This window comes from Mustela erminea, chromosome 1 (assembly GCF_009829155.1).
Source record: "Mustela erminea isolate mMusErm1 chromosome 1, mMusErm1.Pri, whole genome shotgun sequence".
In the NCBI taxonomy this organism is placed as follows: Eukaryota; Metazoa; Chordata; class Mammalia; order Carnivora; family Mustelidae; genus Mustela; species Mustela erminea.
The window spans coordinates 57,370,618-57,390,073 of NC_045614.1; the positions used below are offsets into that span (position 1 = coordinate 57,370,618).

The window sequence follows — 19,456 nt, forward strand, 5'->3', positions numbered from 1 at the left end:
CCAGGGTCCCGGGATTGAGCCCTGCGTCCAGCTCCCTACTCGGCTGGAAGCCTTCTCCCTCTCCCACTTCCCCCGCCTTGTATTTCCTCTCTTGCTGTCTCTCTCTGTCAAATGAATAAATAAAATCTATTTAAAAATCCACAGGACAGAAATCATATAAGGTATGTTCTCCAATCACAACAAAATTAAATTCTAAATTTCTAAAAGCCATAATGGAAATTACTAAATATTTCATAGTGAGTGAAAATGAAAACCAACAAACCAAGTTTATGGGCTGCATCTAAAGTACTGTTTAGGGGGAAATTCGTAGCTGTACCTACATGTACAAAATAAAAAGATCCAGATCAAAAACATAACTTTACTCCTTAGGAAACTAGAGTCACAAATTGAACCCAAATAAGCAGAAGAAATTACAGTTTAGAGCAGAAAAACATGAAATAGAAAAATAGAGAAAATGAACAAACTCCAAAAATGTTCTTCAAAAAGACCACCACCATTGGCAAATCTTTAGCTAGGATGACCAAGAAAGAGAAAAGATACAAATTAGTAAAATCAAGAGTGAAAGAGGGGACATTCTACTAAATTTATGGAAATTAAATGAATTATAAGAAAATTCTATTAACTACCATATATCAGCAAATTAGGTGACTTAGATAAATGGACTGATTCCTAAAAAGACACAAATTATCACACCTGTCTTAAGAAAGATATCTGGGGGCACCTGGGTGGCTCAGTGGGTTAACCTTCTGCGTTTGGCTCATGTCATGGTCTCAGGGTTCTGGGATTGAGCCCCGCATCAAGCTCTCTGCTCAGCAGGGAGCCTGCTTCCCCTGTCTCTCTGCCTGCCTCTCTGCGTACTTGTGATCTCTCTCCCTCTCTCTGTCAAATAAATAATAAAAAAAAAACTTAAAAAAAAGATATCTGAATAGACTTACCACAAGTAAAGGGATCAAATTAGCCATTTAAAATTTATTCACCAAGAAAAGCTCAGGCTTAGATGGCTTCACTGGATAGCTCTACCAAATACTGAGAGAATGAATGCCAACATTTCACATATTTCCAGAAAACAGAAGGGTAGGAAACACCAACTCATTTTACAGGGCCAATACTATACAAGTATCGATGTCAGACAAAACTATTACAAGAAAAATACAAAATATTAGCAAACTAAATTCAGAAACACAGAGATAAAAGATCATGCGCCCGGACCAGGTGGGATGCATCCCAGGAATATGAGATTGAGTTAACATCCAAACATCAAGTAATGTAAGACATTGTATAAATAGAGAACCTCAATAGAGGCAGAGAAAAAAAAGGATTTGACAAAATTCAACATTTATTCATGATAAAAACAAAGACTACAAGGAAGCTTACTCAACTTGATAAAGCGCACAACAGTCCTGCAGTTAATATCTAACTTAACGGTCAAAGATTGCTTTCCTCTTAAGAACAGAAAGAAAACAAGCAGATGTGCTCTTACCACTCCTGTGTGACCCTGTGCCATATTCTAGAGGCTCTAAAGTAAAAGGGGATGAGGGTAGGGGTTTCGGAATGATTCCCCCCCACCCCCTAACTCTTAATGTGGCTGTATTTGAATAAGGAAGTAATTAAGGTTAGATGAGTTATAAGAGTCGGTGGGGGGCCCTGATCCAGTAGGATCACGGTTCTTATAAGAAGAGGAACCAGGGAGCCCACTGTCTTTCTCCCCACACCTGCATATGCAGAGCACATGGCAAGATGCAGCCACCTACAAGCCAAGAGAAGAGAACTCAGAATGAGACCTACTCTATCAGCATGTTGATCCTGTCTTCCCAACCTCCAGAACTGTGAGAAAAATAATTTCTGATGTTTAAGTCACCCAACCTGCGGCGTTTTGTATGGCAATCAGCACAGATTAATGCAGGAAGGAAGGAAGGATATCTAGATTGGGAAGGAAGAAGTAAAATGGTCTTTACCCATGAATGATATGATCCAGGATCATGACCTGAGCCAAAGGCAGAGGCTTTAACCCACTGAGCCACCCCGGCGCCCCATGAAAACATTTTCATGTAATGATCTGTCTGCCGATGTTCATAGCAATGATACTCATAATAGTCTCAAACTAGAAACAATACAAATTTCACCAAATGGGGAATGAGTGAATTAAAAATGTGATACATTCAATCAATGGAATAGTATTCAGCAGTTTTAAAAAGGAACTCTCAGTATGCTCTGCAACATGGACGAACCTCAGAAAGGGGATGCTCAGTGAAGGAAGCCAGGCACAGAAGATCCCATATTGTCTGATTCTGTTTATATGAAATGTCTAGAAATGGCAAATTAGAGACAAAAAGCAGATCAGTGGTTACCTGGGGCTGGAGGTGGGAGCAGGGATTGACTTCAAACAGGCATAAGGAAAAACTTTATGGGAATGGAAATGTTCTAAAACTGGATTGTGTGGTTGTACAACTCCATAAATTTACTTAAAAATTATTTATATATACTTACAATGATTACATTTTACAGTAGGTAAATTCCATCTCTGAGTAAGGATAGAAAAAATTAAATTACGGTTGGGTTTCAATTATTGATTATGGTATGGATAAGCTAGCTAAGGCCATTTGAAATCACCAATAGAAACAATAGAAACTAATCACCAATAGTAACTAATAGAAACAATCTTTTTAAAAATCTGGAATGATGTTTCCAGGTGGTTTCAACCGAATATAAGTGATATGAAGATATTAAGTAAATTGTGCAAACATATTATAAATTTTATAGCCATGTTATCATAAAATCTTCAAGATCCTTTGTTAAATGACATTAAGAAAACAGTATTAACCCATAAATGAATGTGATGTAGTCATGTGATGTACTATTTGTGTGTGTGTGTGCACATGTGTGTAAATATGTAAGTGCACTCAGATGCTAGAATAATGGGGTAAGGGAGGACTGCGAATATTCTCAGTTGTTTGACTTTTTTATAGGCCTATTTTCAGTCTTGTTTCATAATTTATAAGGAAAATAACAATCGAAACATACTTTACAGAATATGGCCAAGGATGTAAACAGAGGAAAATGAGTAGGCTTTCTTATTAAACAAGAAAAAATAAAAATGAATGAAATAGTCAACACAAGAAACTAGGAAGGTAAGGGCACCTGGGTGGCTCAGTCAGTTAAGTGTCTGCCTTCAGCTCAGGTCATGATCTCAGGGTCCTGGGATTGAGCCCTGCGTCGGGCTCTCTGCTCAGCAGGGAGCCTGCTTCCCTCTCTCTCTCTCTGCCTGCCTCTCTGCCTACTCGTGATCTCTGTCAAATAAATAAATAAAATCTTAAAAAAAAAAAAGAATAATAATAAGAAGAAGCTAGGAAGGTGTACCACTGTGAAAGACAGTATGGAAGTGCCTCAAAAAATAAAAATAGGGACGCCTGGGTGGCTCAGTTGGTTAAGCGGCTGCCTTCGGCTCAGGTCATGATCCCAGCGTCCTGGGATCGAGTCCCACGTCAGGCTCCTTGCTCAGCAGGGAGCCTGCTTCTCCCTCTGCCTCTGCCTGCCTCTCTGTCTGCCTGTGCTCACTCTCTCTGACAGATAAATACATAAAATCTTTAAAAAAATAAACAAAAAATAATAAAAATAGAACTACCATATGATCTTGGGTATTTACTCATAGGAAATAAAACACTACTTTGAAAAGATAAATGCACCTCTATGTTTGTTGCAGCACTATTCACAACACCCAAGATATGGAAGCAACTCAAGTGTCCATCGACTGATGAGTGGATAAAGAAGACATGGGACATATACAATGGAATAGGACTCAGCCATAAAAAAGAATGAGACCTTGCCATTTGCAATGACATGGATGGACCTAGAGGGTGTTACACTAAGTGAAATAAGTCAGTCAGAGAAAGACAAATACCACGTGATTTCACTTATATGTAAAATCTAAAAGGTAAAATGAACAAACACACAAAAATCTCTTAAATACAGAGAACTTATAGTTGCCGAAGGGGAAGTGGGTGGGGGGATGGGTGAAATAGATAAAGGGCATTAAGAGGTACAAACCTCCAGTTACAAAATAAGTCGCAGAGACTCAAAGTACGGCATCGGGAATATGGTCAACAATATTGTACTAATGTTGGACAGTGACAGACGGTGACTACACTTACTGGGATAAGCACTGAATAAAGTACAGTCCAGTCACTATGTTGCACACCAGAAGCCAATATAACATTGCATGTCAATTATACTTCATTAATAAAAAAATTTAAAGAAGTTAGAAATAGGAGAAAGATAAAGTTTTAAAATATTATAAAAAAATAAAAACTGAAGTTAATTAGAAAAAATAAAAAGGAAGACTGATAGATCCAAGAACTGGTTCTTCCGTAAAAACCTGAACACTAAGGGGGAAAAGCCTCTTCACTGGTTTTCATAAACAATATACACTTTCAAAGCTTCTGAGAGACTTCCTTTTCCCTAGAGATTGGGGTGGGGGTGCTTCACAGAGCCCCTGGGTGGACAACTTCAAGTCCTTGGTTTTTGGTTGTGGAGTGAGCAAGGCTCTCTCTTGCCATTCAGGCCACAGAGCACCCAGCCTTCTTACACCTCCCCAGCTTCTCAGCTCCTATTCTGTTCCCCTTACACATTGAAGAACACACACTCACCCCAGTTCTTCCTTTGAGATGAACTCAGGGGCCAAGGTAAAGATGATAATCCCTAAGAGCATTCTTCTCCCTTGCAGGGAGGATGGGGACCCGGAGGCTGGGAGTGCACACTTCTGACCAGGTTCACGCCGGAAGCCTGCACCCCCTGCCCACCCTTCCCAGGATCAAGGGAGATAAAGAAACTGGTCATGGAGCCTGTATGTCCCCACAGGTGACTGGACAGCCCCAAGGTGAGCAGAGGCCCGGGACCCCTGACCCCGGGAGGAGAACACGCCCACCTGGATGAGGCTGGGCTCCTGGCCTTTGCTCTTGAGCACCATGGTGTTCCGCCACCGCAGATACTTGTCCCTGTGGGCCTGGATCTCGTAAGCCAGCGTGGATTTCCGACTTAAGAAGCGCTCAGGACAAGGGGCAGGCTGAGACGGGAAGACCATCAGTTTTCCGTCTGCAAGATCGTCCTGTGAAATGGGCAGCCCCAGCTCTTGGCTCAAGTCTTTGACCATGGCGGAGGATGGCAGCAGGCCTCTAGTGATCACCTCCCTGAGCTTGGTGCTGTGATGGCAGATGGAGTAGATCCTGCAAGACAGAGGGCCACCCACATGGCCTCACCTACCTTTCCAAACGTGTTTACCAGTCCCGTTTTCCAAGAGCACGTGCAGCTCAGGCGTCGTTTGGCTCATCCCAGTTCACAGAACTTGGGGACTCGAAGCTTAGTGTCCACCCGGACGAGCCCACCCAAGAGAATGCCTCCTTTTCACTCTCCTCACAGCCCTCAGAATTAAAGCCTTCCCACAATCCACTCTGATTATTTTTCGGCTGCTGTGGCCCACCCCTTGGCCTTGCAGATTCAGATAAAGCCCTGAGGAAGGCCGCTACCTGGAACGCAGCAGACACTTAATAAATAGCAGTTTTCTTCCCTTTTCCTTAGACAGGGCCCAGTGTCCCCTCACTGACCGCTGGGGCTCTGGACACCCAAACGCTCCAGCACCTCCCCAGCACGAGCCTGCTGAGGCCCCCGGCACCGCCCCCCCTTCCTGACTTGCAGCTTCGGCCTGCTGTTTGTGGGGTGCCCAACCCACACCTGCCTAGCCCCTCAGGTAGCGCTGTGCGGGGAGAGGTGGGAGAGAACAGGACTCAGTCCCCTCTCTCCATGGCCCTGGGCGCCCGCCCTCCCTTTATTAATATATTTGATAAGCTGGGAGCTGACTCTCGGCCAGAGCTGTTGCTGGCTTTAAAGCCTAAAGAAATGGTTGGCATCCCCCGCCCCAGGCTCCAGTGAGCAGACTGTCCCCTGATGAAGGCCTGCTCGCTGACATTCAAGGCCAGCCCTTCCCAATGTCCTGAAAGAACCAGCCACTGTCCTTCCATGCCCCCACAGAGCCCAGCACAGGCTGGCCATGGTCCCAGGGCTCCCACTGCACTAGGCTTGGTCAGTCTCCACTCCAAACTGGGGGTGCCCCGCTTGGCCCCCCTGCTCCCTACATGAATGGAGAAGGCCCTCCGGGAGCGTGAGCCATGCTCAGTCCTGCAGAAGGAGCACATGGCTTCTCGCAGGGTCACAGGCAGAAGGCCTGGGGGAAAAGGGGAGTAGGGGAAAAGGGAGAGAGGTTCACCAGCCCTGGAGTAGAACAGCACAGGTAAAGGCAGGCACAGAGTGGAAGATCTAGATCTTTGGAGGACGCCTTTCTGCACAGGTTAGGGAAGAAGCAACAGAAGCAAACATGCAGCTGGGAGAGGAAACTGTGCCAGGCCTGGTGGATCTGGTTCTGGTCCGCATCACTCACTGCTCCGGCTGTTCTGAGTTATTCCCCCAGAACAGCATATAACTTTGTGCGACCTGTGTTCAAGGAAAGGGCCTTCCTTTCCCCAGTGTTTCCGAACCCCCTTGGGAGACCACGTGGAACAGAGGGAATGACACAGGTTTGGGGTCCCTGGGAACTTAATTCCACTCCTAGGCTCAGCCTCTTTAGGCATAAAGAAAAATAAAAGCTGGGGTGCCTGGGTGGCTCAGTCCGTTAAGCGTCTGACTTCGGCTCAGGTCATGATCTCAAGGTCCTGGTATTGAGTCCCACCTGGGGCTCCCTGCTCAGCTGGGAGCCTGCTTTCTCTCTCTCTCTGCCCCTGGCCCCTGGAGGGTTCCCTGCACCACCCCCAGCGGCACCACCCCCAGCGGCACCGGCTCCCCGTGGCCACCCCCTCCCGGTGGCCACTCCCTGGGAGAGGGCCTGGCGCACCTGGTCAGGGCCTGGAAGGCCTTCTGCAGAACGCTGTTGCGGACGTAGAGCGCCGAGTGCTTCATGAGCTGCGACAGCGGCTTGAAGAGGTGCACCTGGTACAGGACGGTCTCCAGGTCGGCGTAGAGGCGGTGGCGGAACCGCAGCGCAGAGTTGTAGAGCACCTTGTGTTTGCCCGGATCTCCCCTGGTGATTCTGCAAGGAGGCCCAGGGGCGAGGCCTTAGCGCCTCTCCGAGGGCTCCCAGATCGCTCTGCGGTTTTGCCCTTGGGCAAAACTTTTTTCGGAATGCGTTAACAATAAATCATCTGAAAAACACCTGATGAAACATCTGATAGACCATCTTTTCCAAACCTTGGCAGTGAAAATGCAGAACCCTACTTCATTTTCCTCTTGTCCTGCCACCGCTCCCATTCATACACTCTTGTCCTGCCACCGCTCCCATTCATACACCGGCATTCCTAGCCTGGCAGAGGTGCTAAACACACCCCGCCACACCACGCCACGCCCCTGTGTTGGTACAGGCGGCTCCTGCACCTCGGGGAAACTAAGGGAAGGCAGCAGGGACCCTGCCTATCCCCTCGGTGAATGGGTGTTTGGTCATGGGGTTTTCCCCTTTGGCGAAGTACCTGTCCGAGCATTTTGCCCACTCTTCCCTTGGCCTGTTTTCATTTTCTTATTGATTCATGGGCGTTTTTTACATATTCAGGATACTAGCTCCACACAAGGCAAATAATTTTTTTCTGAGTCTTTCTTTTCACAATTTCTATGATACCTTTGTTAAAACAGAAGTGATTCACTTCCATGTAGCCGGTTCCGGCATCATTTTCCTTTATTCTGTGTACTTCTGTCTTGTTCAGGAAATCTTCCTTTATCCTAATCATCTGAAAGCTTTAGCGTTTCGCTATTCAAAAACAGATTTTTCTTTTCTGGTGAGCTCTGAATAAGACCAGATAATTGTGGTCTAGCTGACTGTACTGTGTCCATCAATAGGGCATTCTATTTTTGTCAGATATCCCGGCTGGAGGAAATTAGGCACTGGGTGCATGGAACAATTCTATATTATTTTTGCAACTGATTGTGAGTCTGCAACTATTCCAAGTGGGTTTTAATCTACCTGGAATTGATTTCTGTGAATTGTGTGAACCACTGAATTAGAAAACTCTCGTTAATTAGGAACAGAGTGGAACTTCCTTAAATTGATAAATGACATCTACAAAAAACCTATACCTAACATCATATTTGTAATGGGGAAAGTCCCCTCCATCACACAAAGGAAATACAGATTGGACAGGAAGACACTGAGGATGACACAAACAAATGGAAAGACATTCCATGCTCATGGATTAGAAAAACAAATATTAAAATGTCTATACTTCCCAAGGCAATCCATACATTCAATGCAAGCCATATCAAAATACCATTAGCATTTTTCATAGAGCTAGAACAAATAATCCTAAAATTTGCATGTAACCAGAAAAGGCCCTGAATAGCCAAAGCAATCTGAAAAGGAAAAACAAACCCAGAGGTATAACAATTCCAGATTTCGAGTTATACAACAGAGCTGTAGTAATCAAAACGGTATGGCAGTGGCATAAACACAGACACATAGATCAATGGAACACAATAAAGAGTCCAGAAATAAACCTATGATTATATGTCAATTAATGCATGAGAAAGGAGGCAAGAATATTCAATAGGAAAACAGTTTCTTCAACAAATGGTACGGGACAGCTCCAGGCAAAGAATGAAACTGAGCCACTTTCTTACAACAAACACAAACTCAAATGGATCAAAAACCTAAATAAAACCATAAAACTCCTAGAAGAAAATGCAGGCAATAAGCTCTTTGACATTGGCCTAAGTAATATATTTTTGGTTATGTCTCTTTAGGCAAGGGCGACAAAAGCAAAAATAAACAAATGGAACTACATCAAACCAAAAAGCTTTTACACAGTGAGGAAAACCAACAAAATGAAAAGACAAACTGTGGAATGGGGGAAGCGACTTGCAAACAATATATCCAATAAGGGATTTATATCCAAAATACATAAAGAACTCATTTGACTCCATAACAACAACAACAACAACAACAACAAATACCCAACTGAAAATGGGCAGAACAGCTAAATAGAAGATAATGCAGATGGCCAACGCACACAATGAGGAAATTACAACATCCCTGGTCATCAGGGAAATGTGAATCACAGCCACAATGGGATACCACCTCACACCTGTCAAATGACTATGATCAAAAACACAAGAGATGACAAGTGTTGGTGATGGAGGATGTGGGGAAAAGGGAACCCCCATGCCCTGTGGTTGGGAAAGCAAACTGGTGCAGCCACTGTGGAAAAAAGTATGGAGATTCCTCAAAATTTAAAAACAGAATGACCGGGGCACCTGGGTGGCTTGGTGGGCTAGAGCCTCTGCCTTCGGCTCAGGTCATGATCCCAGGGTCCTGGGATTGAGCCCCGCATCGGGCTCTCTGCTCAGCGGGGAGCTTGCTTCCTTCTCTCTCTCTGCCTGCCTCTCTGCCTACTTGTGGTCTCTGTCTGTCAAATAAATAAATAAAATCTTTAAAAAAAAAAAACCAACCAAACAACAAAAAAGCCAGAATGACCATACCAATCGGGCAATTCCATGACTAGGTATTCAGCCAAAAGAAAATGAGAACACTCATTCGAAAAGATATATGCACCACTACGTCCATTATTTGCAATAATCAGGATATAGAAGCAACCTTCAGGTGAATGGATAAAGATGTGGACTGTGTGTTTGAGTGTGTCATGGAATATTACTCAGCCATATAAAAGAATGAGATCTTGCCATCTGCAACAACATGAATGTAAGTAAAGGGTATTATGCTCAGTGAAGTAAGTAAGTCAGACAGAGAAAGACAGATATTGTATGATTTCCCTTATATGTGAAATTTAAAACCTAGAACAATAGAACAAACAAAACAAACCATTCCATGGGTACAGAGATCAAACTTATAGTTGCTGGGGCTGGGAGTTGTGGGGGTAGGCATGGGTGACACAGGTGATGGGGATGAAGAGGTACAAACTCTCAGTTTTAAAATAAATAAGTCACAGGGATGTCATGAGCAGCATAGGGAACAGAGTTAATCACATAATAACTTCGTATAGTGAGAGATAGTAACTTGATCTACCATGCTGATCATTTGCAATGTATAAAAATATCAGATCACTGTCTTGCACATCTGAAACTAATATTGTAGGTCAACTATAATTCAATTAAGAAGAAAACATGTCCACACAAAAACCTGTACGTTATTACTCACAGCAGCTTTATCTGTAATAGTCAAAAACTGGAAATAAACAAAATGTTCCTCAACAGATGGATAGGGAAACTGTGTCACATCTGTTCCATGAAATATGACCCAGCAACAAAGAGGAGCCAACTACGGATATATGCAAAAATGTGAACGGCTCGCCAGCACTGAGTGGATGCTGAGTGGAAACTCCTAAGGTCATATAATAGGATTCCATTAATATGGAAGATTACATACAGATGAAAAAATTAAGGGGGCGCCTGGGTGACTCAGTCATTAACTGCCTGCCTTCGGCTCAGGTCATGATCCCAGGGTCCTGGGGTCAAGCCCCACGTCAGGCTCCCTGCTCAGCGGGAAGCCTGTTTCTCCCTCTCCCACTCCTGCTTGTGTTCCCTCTCTCATGGTGTCTCTGTCAGGTAAATAAATACAATTTTTAAAAAATGAAGGAGATGGAAAACAGGATAGTTAAAGAGGGTGGGCATGACTGTAAACACAGAGCATGAGGGAGCTCTCGGTAACAATATGCTAGTTCGAGGTCTTCACAAATCTGTATGTATAAACTGGCACAAACAACATGCGTACTGACATTGGCATCCTGGCTTAGATATCTGCACCACAGTTAAGCAAGATGTGACCGTTGTGGGGAAAGGGTATGTGGGAATCTCTGGAATATTCATTAAACTTCCTATGAATCTATAACTATTTCAAAAGTTGAAAATGTACACAGATTTCTAAGGCAGCGAGAATTGATTTTTGTGAACGGTCTGAGGTTTGGAAGTTATTTTCCTTTTTTCTTATGGATAAACAATTATCCCGACACTATTTATTTATTTTTATTTTTTAAAAAGATTTTATTTATTCATTTGACAGAGAGATCACAAGTAGGCAGGGAGGCAGGCAGAGAGAGAGGAGGAAGCAGGCCCTCCACGGAGCAGAGAGCCCGATGTGGGGCTCAATCCCAGGACCCTGGGATCACGACCTGAGCAAAAGGCAGAGGCTTTAACCCACTGAGCCACCCAGGCGCTCCCAACACCGTTTTTTAAAAAAGTTTCTCCTTTCCTCAACAGATCTGTTTGTTCGTTTGCTAGAGGTATTTTTCTTCTTCTTCTTCTTCTTCTCCTTCTCCTTCTTCCTCCTCTTCTTCCTCTTCCTCTTCTTCCTCTTCTTCTTCTCCCTCCTCCTCTTCTTCTTCTTCTTCTAGACTTTATTTATTTGACAGAGAGAGACACAGCGCGGGAGTGGGAGAGGGAGAAGCAGGCTTCCCGCTGCGGGAGCAGAGAGCCTGATACGGGGCTCGGTCCCAGGACGCTGGGACCATGACCTGAGCTGAAGGCAGAGGCTTAACCCACTGAGCCACCCAGGTGCCCCAGCTAGAGGTATTTTTCAAATGAGATTTTTTTTTTAAAGATTTTATTTATTTATTTGACAGACAGAGATCACAAGTAGGCAGAGAGGCAGGCAGAGAGAGAGAAGGAAGCAGGCTCCCTGCCAAGCAGAGAGCCAGATGCGGGACTCGATCCGAGGACCAAGGAATCATGACCTGAGCTGAAGGCAGAGGCTTTAACCCACTGAGCTACTCAGGCGCCCCTCAAATGAGATTTAATTCAGATGCCATAATGTATATAATTCAATCATGTTTAGTCTATTCATAGATACACGCAATCATCATCACAATTTCCAAGCTTTCTTATCACCTAAAAAAGAAACCTGTACACATCTATACCCCCATCTATACTCTCATCCCTTGACCCACAACCCTAAGTATTCACTAATCCTCTTTCTGTCTCTATAGGTTTGCTTATTTTTGACATTTCATATAAAGGACTCATCCAATATGTGGCCTTTTGTGACTGGCTCTTTTCACTTCACTTACTATACTGTGAGTCAGTATTTCCTTCCTTTTATGTCCAAATAACAGCTCATTGTATTTATATGTCACATTTTGTTTAGCCATTCATCAATTAATAAACATTTGGGCTGTTTCCACCTAATGGCTATCATAGTGCTCTTATAAACAGTTATATACTGTCCAGCGTGGACATGTGTTCTCATTTATCTTGGGCATTTACCTAGGAGGGGGACAGCTGGGTCGTACAGTATCTCTTTTTAGCCATTTGAGGAACTGCCAGACTGTTTTCCAAAGTGACTCTACCATCTAGTTCATTACCAGCAGTGAATGACAATTCTGAGCTCTCCACATCCTTGTCAACACTTGCTATTACCGGACATGTTTAATTCCAGCCAAACTGGCCTGTGTGAAGTGTATCACCTTATCTAAATTCACCCTTTTCATGTGTACAATTCAATGGTTTTAGTATAAGCATTTGCTGCTGATCTTCCAATGTCGCACATCTTATGTCAAGTGACTGTTTGCATGGAGGTCTGTATTTGGATTTTCTATCATATTTCGTATGTTTGCTTGTCTATCACTGGTCCAATAAACTCTCTTAATCACTATGGTTTTATAAGGAGGCTTGATATTTAGTAGAACAAGTTCTCCCATCTTGTTATTGATCTTATACACACGATGATGTAAATTTTTAAATCAGGTTCTCAAGCTCCATACTTTTAAAATTGGGATTGCTTTGAATTTATACATCTGGCTTGCAGATAACTGACACCTCTATTAATACTGAGTGTTCCAATCCATGAACATGGTAGTCTCTTTACTTGTTTAGGTTTTCTTTAATGTTTCTAAAAATCCTATAATATTCATGATAGAGATGTTCTAATCCTTTTTGTTGAATTTCATACTTTTATAATACTTTAAAAGCATTCACTTTTTAAATGATTTTTTGTATATAGATGGTATTCAGAAATTCAATAGGTTTTTACATTAATGTTTGTATCCAGAAACCTCATTAAACTCTTATCTGAAAATATTTTTTATATTATCTTTGCAATTTTTTATACATATTTAAATTTTTTGACACGGTTTAAAACACTTATTTCAATTACTGCAACATCAATCATTAATTTTCAGCTTTTTTTCTTTTCTAATATAAGCATTTGAGTCTATAAAGTTTCCTCTAACACTAACATCACCCCACAAATTCAGATACTATACTATTTTCATTATTGATCAATTCAATAATGTCTAATTTCTATTTGTTTCTCTTTTGGTTATTTGGAAATAGTTGTTAATTTCCAACCATGTGAATTTTTTTCCTGGTTAATGATCTTTTATTTCAGCTTCACTGAACTGGGGTCCATGAGCCTATTTTATATTATTTTTTCTATTGGGACAAAACTGTTCGTTGAGATACATACCATATCCCCAACTTAGCCAAACTATAAAGTTTGAGGTCATAGTTTCTCAAACTGCCCTGACTTCTGATACCCACTGAAGTTTAAGGTGTTCCTTTTTTTTTTTTTTTTAAGATCTTATTTATTTATTTAACAGACAGAGATCACAAATAGGTAGAGAGGCAGGCAGAGAGAGCGGGGAAAGCAGGCTCCTCACTGAGCAGAGCCCGATGCGGGGCTCCATCCCAGGACCCTGGGATCATGACCTGAGCCGAAGGCAGAGGCCTGAACCCACTGAGCCATCCAGAAGCCCCAGTTCAAGGGGTTCTAATACCACCCTCAGGCTCAACAATTTGCTATAAGAACACACGGAATTCACTGAAAGATGTTACACTCACACTCACAGCTTATTATAGGGAAAGGATGCAGATTAAAATCAGCCAGAGGAAGAGACACATAGGGCAGAGTTTAGAATGGTTCTAAACACCAAGTTCTCAATGCTCTTTCCTCATGGAATCAGGATGTGTTGTCCTTATGACATTGCTGAGGGATAATACGCACATAGAAGTTCCCCTGAGCCTTGGTATTTAGAGTTCTTATTTGGGCTCCGTTACAGAGGCATGATTGATTACTTGCTTGATTGCTCACATGGCAATCTCAGTCTCCAGATCAACTGACATGACAAGACCAAAGCCCTAACCCTAAATCACACTCGGGGTCTTTCTGGCATGACCACCAGGTATGGTGGTCCCATCCTATCCCAAGTTCTGGTGTAGTCATCCCCCAACCTAAGCAAAGGCACTCCTATTAGGTATGACATATATCACCACCCAGAAGCCAAAAGCAAAGGCCAGACCTTTTGGGCAAGGCCAGATTGTTTACTGCACACACTTTTTCATTATAAGTTCACACTTTTCAATTGCATGATTCGGTGGTTTTTAATATATTAACATTGTGCAATCATAAACACCAATTCTAGAAAATTCTCATCACCCCAAGAAGAAATTGTACCCCTTAACAGTCACTCCCCACTTCTCCTTCACCCCTTCCCTGAGACCCTGAGAACCACAAATCTTCCGTTTCTGTGGATTTGACTAGTCTAGACATTCCACATTAACAGAATCATACAACAGGTGGCCTTTTATGTCTGGCTTCTTTTACTCAGTACGTTTTCAAGGTTCACCCATGTTGAAATGTGTATATCAGTACTTCATTCCTTTTTCATGGCTGAATATTATTCTATTTTATGGATATGTCACATTTTCTTCATTGGTTGAGGGACATTTGAGTTGTTTACACTTTTTTTGAAGATTTTATTTATTCATTTGACAGACAGAGATCACAAGTAGGCAGAGAGGCAGGCAGAGAAAGAGAGGGAAGCAGGCTCCCTGCTGAGCAGAGAACCCAATTTGGGGCTCGATCCCAGGACCCTAAAATCACAACCTGAGCTGAAGGCAGACCCTTTAACCCACTGAGCCACCCAAGTTCCCATTTCCACTTTTTTGACTATTATAAATAATGCTGCCATGAACATTCACATACAAGTTTTTTGTGTGGACCTATGTTTTCAGTTCTCTTGGGCAGATAACTAGACACAATGCCAGCTCCTTCACAGCACCTCTTGGCTTACCAACACATCAAGACAGGGCCAAACAGAGCTGCTCTCCTGTCTTGGATGAATACAACTCAACCTCAGGACTACTTGCTGTTGTCAGCATCTAGGTTCTAGGGCATCTGAAGTCCAAAGACAGAGAGGGGGAGTTTCCAAACTAAAAAAGGGAGGTACTAGGGCACCTGGGTTGAACCTGAGCCTGGCTTCTGACCAGCTACGGTCATGATCTCAGGGTCCTGGGACTGAGCCCCATGTTGGGCTCAGCACTCAGCAAGGAGTCTGTTTCTCCCTCTCCCTCTGCTCCTCCCCCACCCAGCTCATTTTCTCTCTCTCTTGAATAAATAAAATCTAAAAAGTAAAAATAAAGGAAAGAGGCCCTTTAAGCCCAAACTAGGATACTTGCAAATAACGAAAGGAAAAGAGAATTGTCATGAAGACAAAACTGAAGAATGGAAGGACCATAAGGGACTACCTGCTCCAGCCCAGAATCTGAAAGTTCGATTGCCTCTACAATATTTCCACTGAGGTATAATTAGGTATTCCTGAAGGTAATCAGGGAAGGAGAACTTTCTGCACCTAGGCAGCTTCTCCAGCCTCAAAATAGTCAGATAGGTCTTCCTTAGACTCAGTGGAAATCTACTTCTCTGTGGTGTCCATCTTAGGGCCATACAGAATTTTCTTCTCCTTGTTAGCCAAGTAGGCCCCTCAGAAGTCTGAAGGGAGGGCCCATTTTCCTGAACCACCTTTTCTACTGCGTGGCCCTAAAGTCTTCCCTTCATCCAAAGGCAAGAAATTCCGCCTGTGCTCAAGGCCAATAATGGAGTCCTGTGAAGTCTTCTATAATAAACCCCAAAAGGAACTGAATCAACATATCCTTCTTACAGATGAGGACACTAAACCTGAGCCTGGCTTCAAAAGATTTCCCCCTACCAAAATAATAAAAAAAGATTTCCCCAATCCACTCACTCAGCATCAAGACATCATGACTTTTACATGAAACACAAACACCAAAAAAACACCCACCTACCGGCTTTGATGGCTGTCCCATAGCTGCTTCAAGCCTTGGTCAGCCAAGCCCTCCAGAATGAGAAGGTGAAGCTTCCCATCCAGCAGGTGGAAGCCAGTGAGTACATCCAGGTCCTGCCTTTCCTGGATCTTCACCCGCATCTTAAAGGCTGACAGGATTTGCTGGATGTTCCTGATAGGGTGGGCATCCAGATCAAGGGCCTTAGCATTGATCATGGTGATGTCCTGCAGCAGGCCGTAGAGGAGGGAGATCTTCTTGGAGTCAAACACGAAAATGATGCGGCCAAACTGGGTACCTGAAAGCTCTGGGTCCGGGGCTTCAGCCCTGGCCTGCAACGGCACAGCGATGTCCACCCGCATCTTGAGCAGAGAGTTGGCCTCAAGGTAGTTACCCATGGGCATTGGGTTGTGCTGGAAGCCATCTGTGGGGACCCGAAACCCCACAACCTTCCTGCTCTTGCCATCTTGGCCACAGTGTTTGGGCTTGGGTTCACAGCTGTGGATGGGGACGACCAAGTTCAAGTACTTCTGGCCGAGGAGAAGGTCAGCAAAACTGACCTGGGCAACCCCATAAGGGTCCCATATCTTGTTCTGGGATTCAAAGGGGTTATTCTCTGTCTCTTCCAGAGAGATGAGGGACTGGAGGTTGAGGTATGCGTCCAAGGGGTCATCCCCAAACAGGGTGGGCTTCCGGGAATACTCCTCTAACTTGCGGTCCCTGTCATGAACTTGCACCACCATGGGGGGCCCCTCCAGGTATTCCCTCAGGTCACTGGGCTGCATTGCCCCAAGAAAGATGACATTAATGTCCTGGAAATGGATGTGGATTCCATGGGGCCGCCCCTCTGTTCTGTGAACTGGAGTCTTAAAGAACTGGTACTTGCAGTACACAGGGATGCACAGCCTCTAGGAGAAAATGAGATGACGACAGATCACTAGGCTGCAGTGGCAGTCACTCTGCCTCCCCTTTAAAGGCAGGCTCCCATAGGGGACTCAAATCCTAGAGCCACATTGGCCCCCTCCAGTCCCTGTGGCCTGGATTCCTCATTCACAAAATACAAAGGAAAGAGCCAGCTCTCCAAGGTCATCCCCAGGATTAAGTGACATTCATGAAAGCACCAAGATGGTGGCTGACAAAAGACAGGGCCTAATAAGTATTAAGTCACTATTTCCTCCTCCCAAACTGAGTGCCATGAAGACAGGCCATGTGCATTTTGCACAGCTGTATTTTTACTTCCAAGCCCAAGGCTAGGTGCAGAAAAGGTGGAGATAAGTGGTTTTTAGAAAAGGTAATCCATATTTCCTAGACATCTTGGAGGGTTGGTGTGGGCTCACCTTAACATATTAACAGGTATCCAAGCAGAAAGTTACCACAAGGTGAAGAAGGGCTCAGTCAGAGTTGTGGGGTTTAAGAGGGCATGGAAAATAAGATGGAAAGGAGTGACAGAAAACAGGGTATCCTGCATATTTTAACCTTGACACTAAGACTTTTTAAATCAAAAGTTAACCCTTATGCAAGTTTGTGATCTGAATTCATACTCCAAGTGTACTATTTATTTTACACTGAAACCTTTAAATAATCCTGGGTTGGTATGCTCCCAGGTACCTTGTAGAAGTTCTCAAAAAACCTTCTACAGAAATCCACTTTCAACCTAAGCTTCAAAGAATCTTCATGGAGAAAGATCAATTAAATGTGAAACCACAGTAAAAATTACAAAATTCCTAAGTAAAAGGTACTACTAGCAAAATTGGTTGCACAAAGCCATAAGATATTAGAGTCACCAGAAACATAAACTAAATATATTTGTTTGGTTATGTGTAAAAAAGGGAATATAATAAGGTCAAATCTACTGTATTTCTATTTTCTAACAATGAATAATTTTAAAATATCACCTACAATAGCATAGAAACATAAAATGATTGAAATAAATGCAATAAAAAATGTGTAAGACCTGTACACTGAAAAGAACAAAATTAAGAGAGAAATTAAATAAAATCTAAATATAGAAATATACAATCTTCATGGATAGGAAAATGCAATTAATTCTAGATGAATCATAGACCATATACATCTTCTAGAAGAAGACATAGGAGAGAATTTTCATTCATGTGGGAAAAGATTTCTTTGACAGGACACCAAAAAACACTAATTATAACAGCTGAAGTTGATAACATGGACTTTATCAAATAAAGTTAAGCCCTAGACTGGCATAAAACATGTATAATACATATCTATATGTCTATATATAGATATAGATATAGATATAGATATAGATATAGATATAGATATATATAACATGAAGGACTTATATACAGGATATAAAAAACATATATAAAATAATAAAAGAGAAAAAATGAAAAATAGTAGAAGATGAACTTTAAAATTTGGTTACGTGGAGTAAGCACACCCCACTCTCCATCTCCCAGTGAATGTATCCAGAAATCATAGACAGAATGCACGGAGCAGCTGTCAGAGGCCTCTGAAAAGTAAAAGGTAATGGGAAATTGGGAATGGAAACCAAACTCAAAGTACAACCAACACAGCTATGAGTTTACTGGGTTTATTTTCCTCTTGTATGTTGTAGCCTGGACTCAAAAGGAAGCCTGAATCCAAGAATTGTGCACCAGATACAGACAGAGCTCTAAGAGAAGCCCTCTCTTTCTGTTCTAAGGAGTGGGAGGAAGGACCCCCATAGGATACAGAGAGTGGGAGTTTGGAGGGATCCACTGTTGTTTTTCTCTGTTGGCCCTGTCCTCATGCAAGTTCAAGCTCCAAAGCTACACTCTGATGGTGACAGCAGCTGGGCAGGCACCTAAAAATCTGAGACAGGGAAATCCTTTTCAACCAGAGGAATTGTGATACAAAAAGCATGTGGTAAACCCTCAATATTGTTTTTACTCTACATATCTTCCAACCACCTGTCCTCAGAGGCAGACTGAGTCCCAGGAAGGGCATGTTAGAGTGGAAACAATAAAGGTATACCTTTTAAGCCAGCAGACCAGGAAAATGACTCCTTGGGATCTGGGGAGTGTAGAAAGGGGGGAAATCAAGGAAGGGACTCCATAAAGTTATGTGTAAACTTGAGCTTATCCCTCAACTGTGCATGTGTGGATCCAGCCATTAGCCACATACCAGGGGTTTCAAGAACTGAACTACAGAGACCACGGCACAGGCCTGACTGGTGCCTTAGTACTACACATGCAGGACAGTCTTGAATATCACTACAAAATCTTTGAAAACTGAACTGGCCTTAAAACCACAGCCACAAACAAAACTTTGAAAGAATTAAGAAGACTGATAAACCCCTGGCCAGACCTATCAAAAAGAAAAGAGAAAGGACCCAAATTAATAAAGTCATGAATAAAAGAGGAGAGATCACAACCAACACCAAAAAAAAAAA

General features: G+C 43.0%; 1 protein-coding gene across 5 annotated transcripts in view; it reads right to left on the reverse strand.

Moving 5' to 3' along the window:
- Positions 1 to 19,456, reverse strand: part of CFAP92 (cilia and flagella associated protein 92 (putative)) — a 67,054-nt gene that overhangs the window by 14,286 nt on the left and 33,312 nt on the right. For all 5 annotated transcript variants that reach the window (XM_032333625.1, XM_032333536.1, XM_032333453.1 and 2 more), the window contains 3 exons: positions 16,057 to 16,961; positions 6,878 to 7,072; positions 4,922 to 5,219 (listed from right to left, as the gene is read on the reverse strand). In XM_032333625.1, coding sequence (XP_032189516.1) covers positions 4,922 to 5,219; positions 6,878 to 7,072; positions 16,057 to 16,961 — 1,398 coding nt within the window. The remainder of the gene's footprint in view (positions 1 to 4,921; positions 5,220 to 6,877; positions 7,073 to 16,056; positions 16,962 to 19,456) is intronic.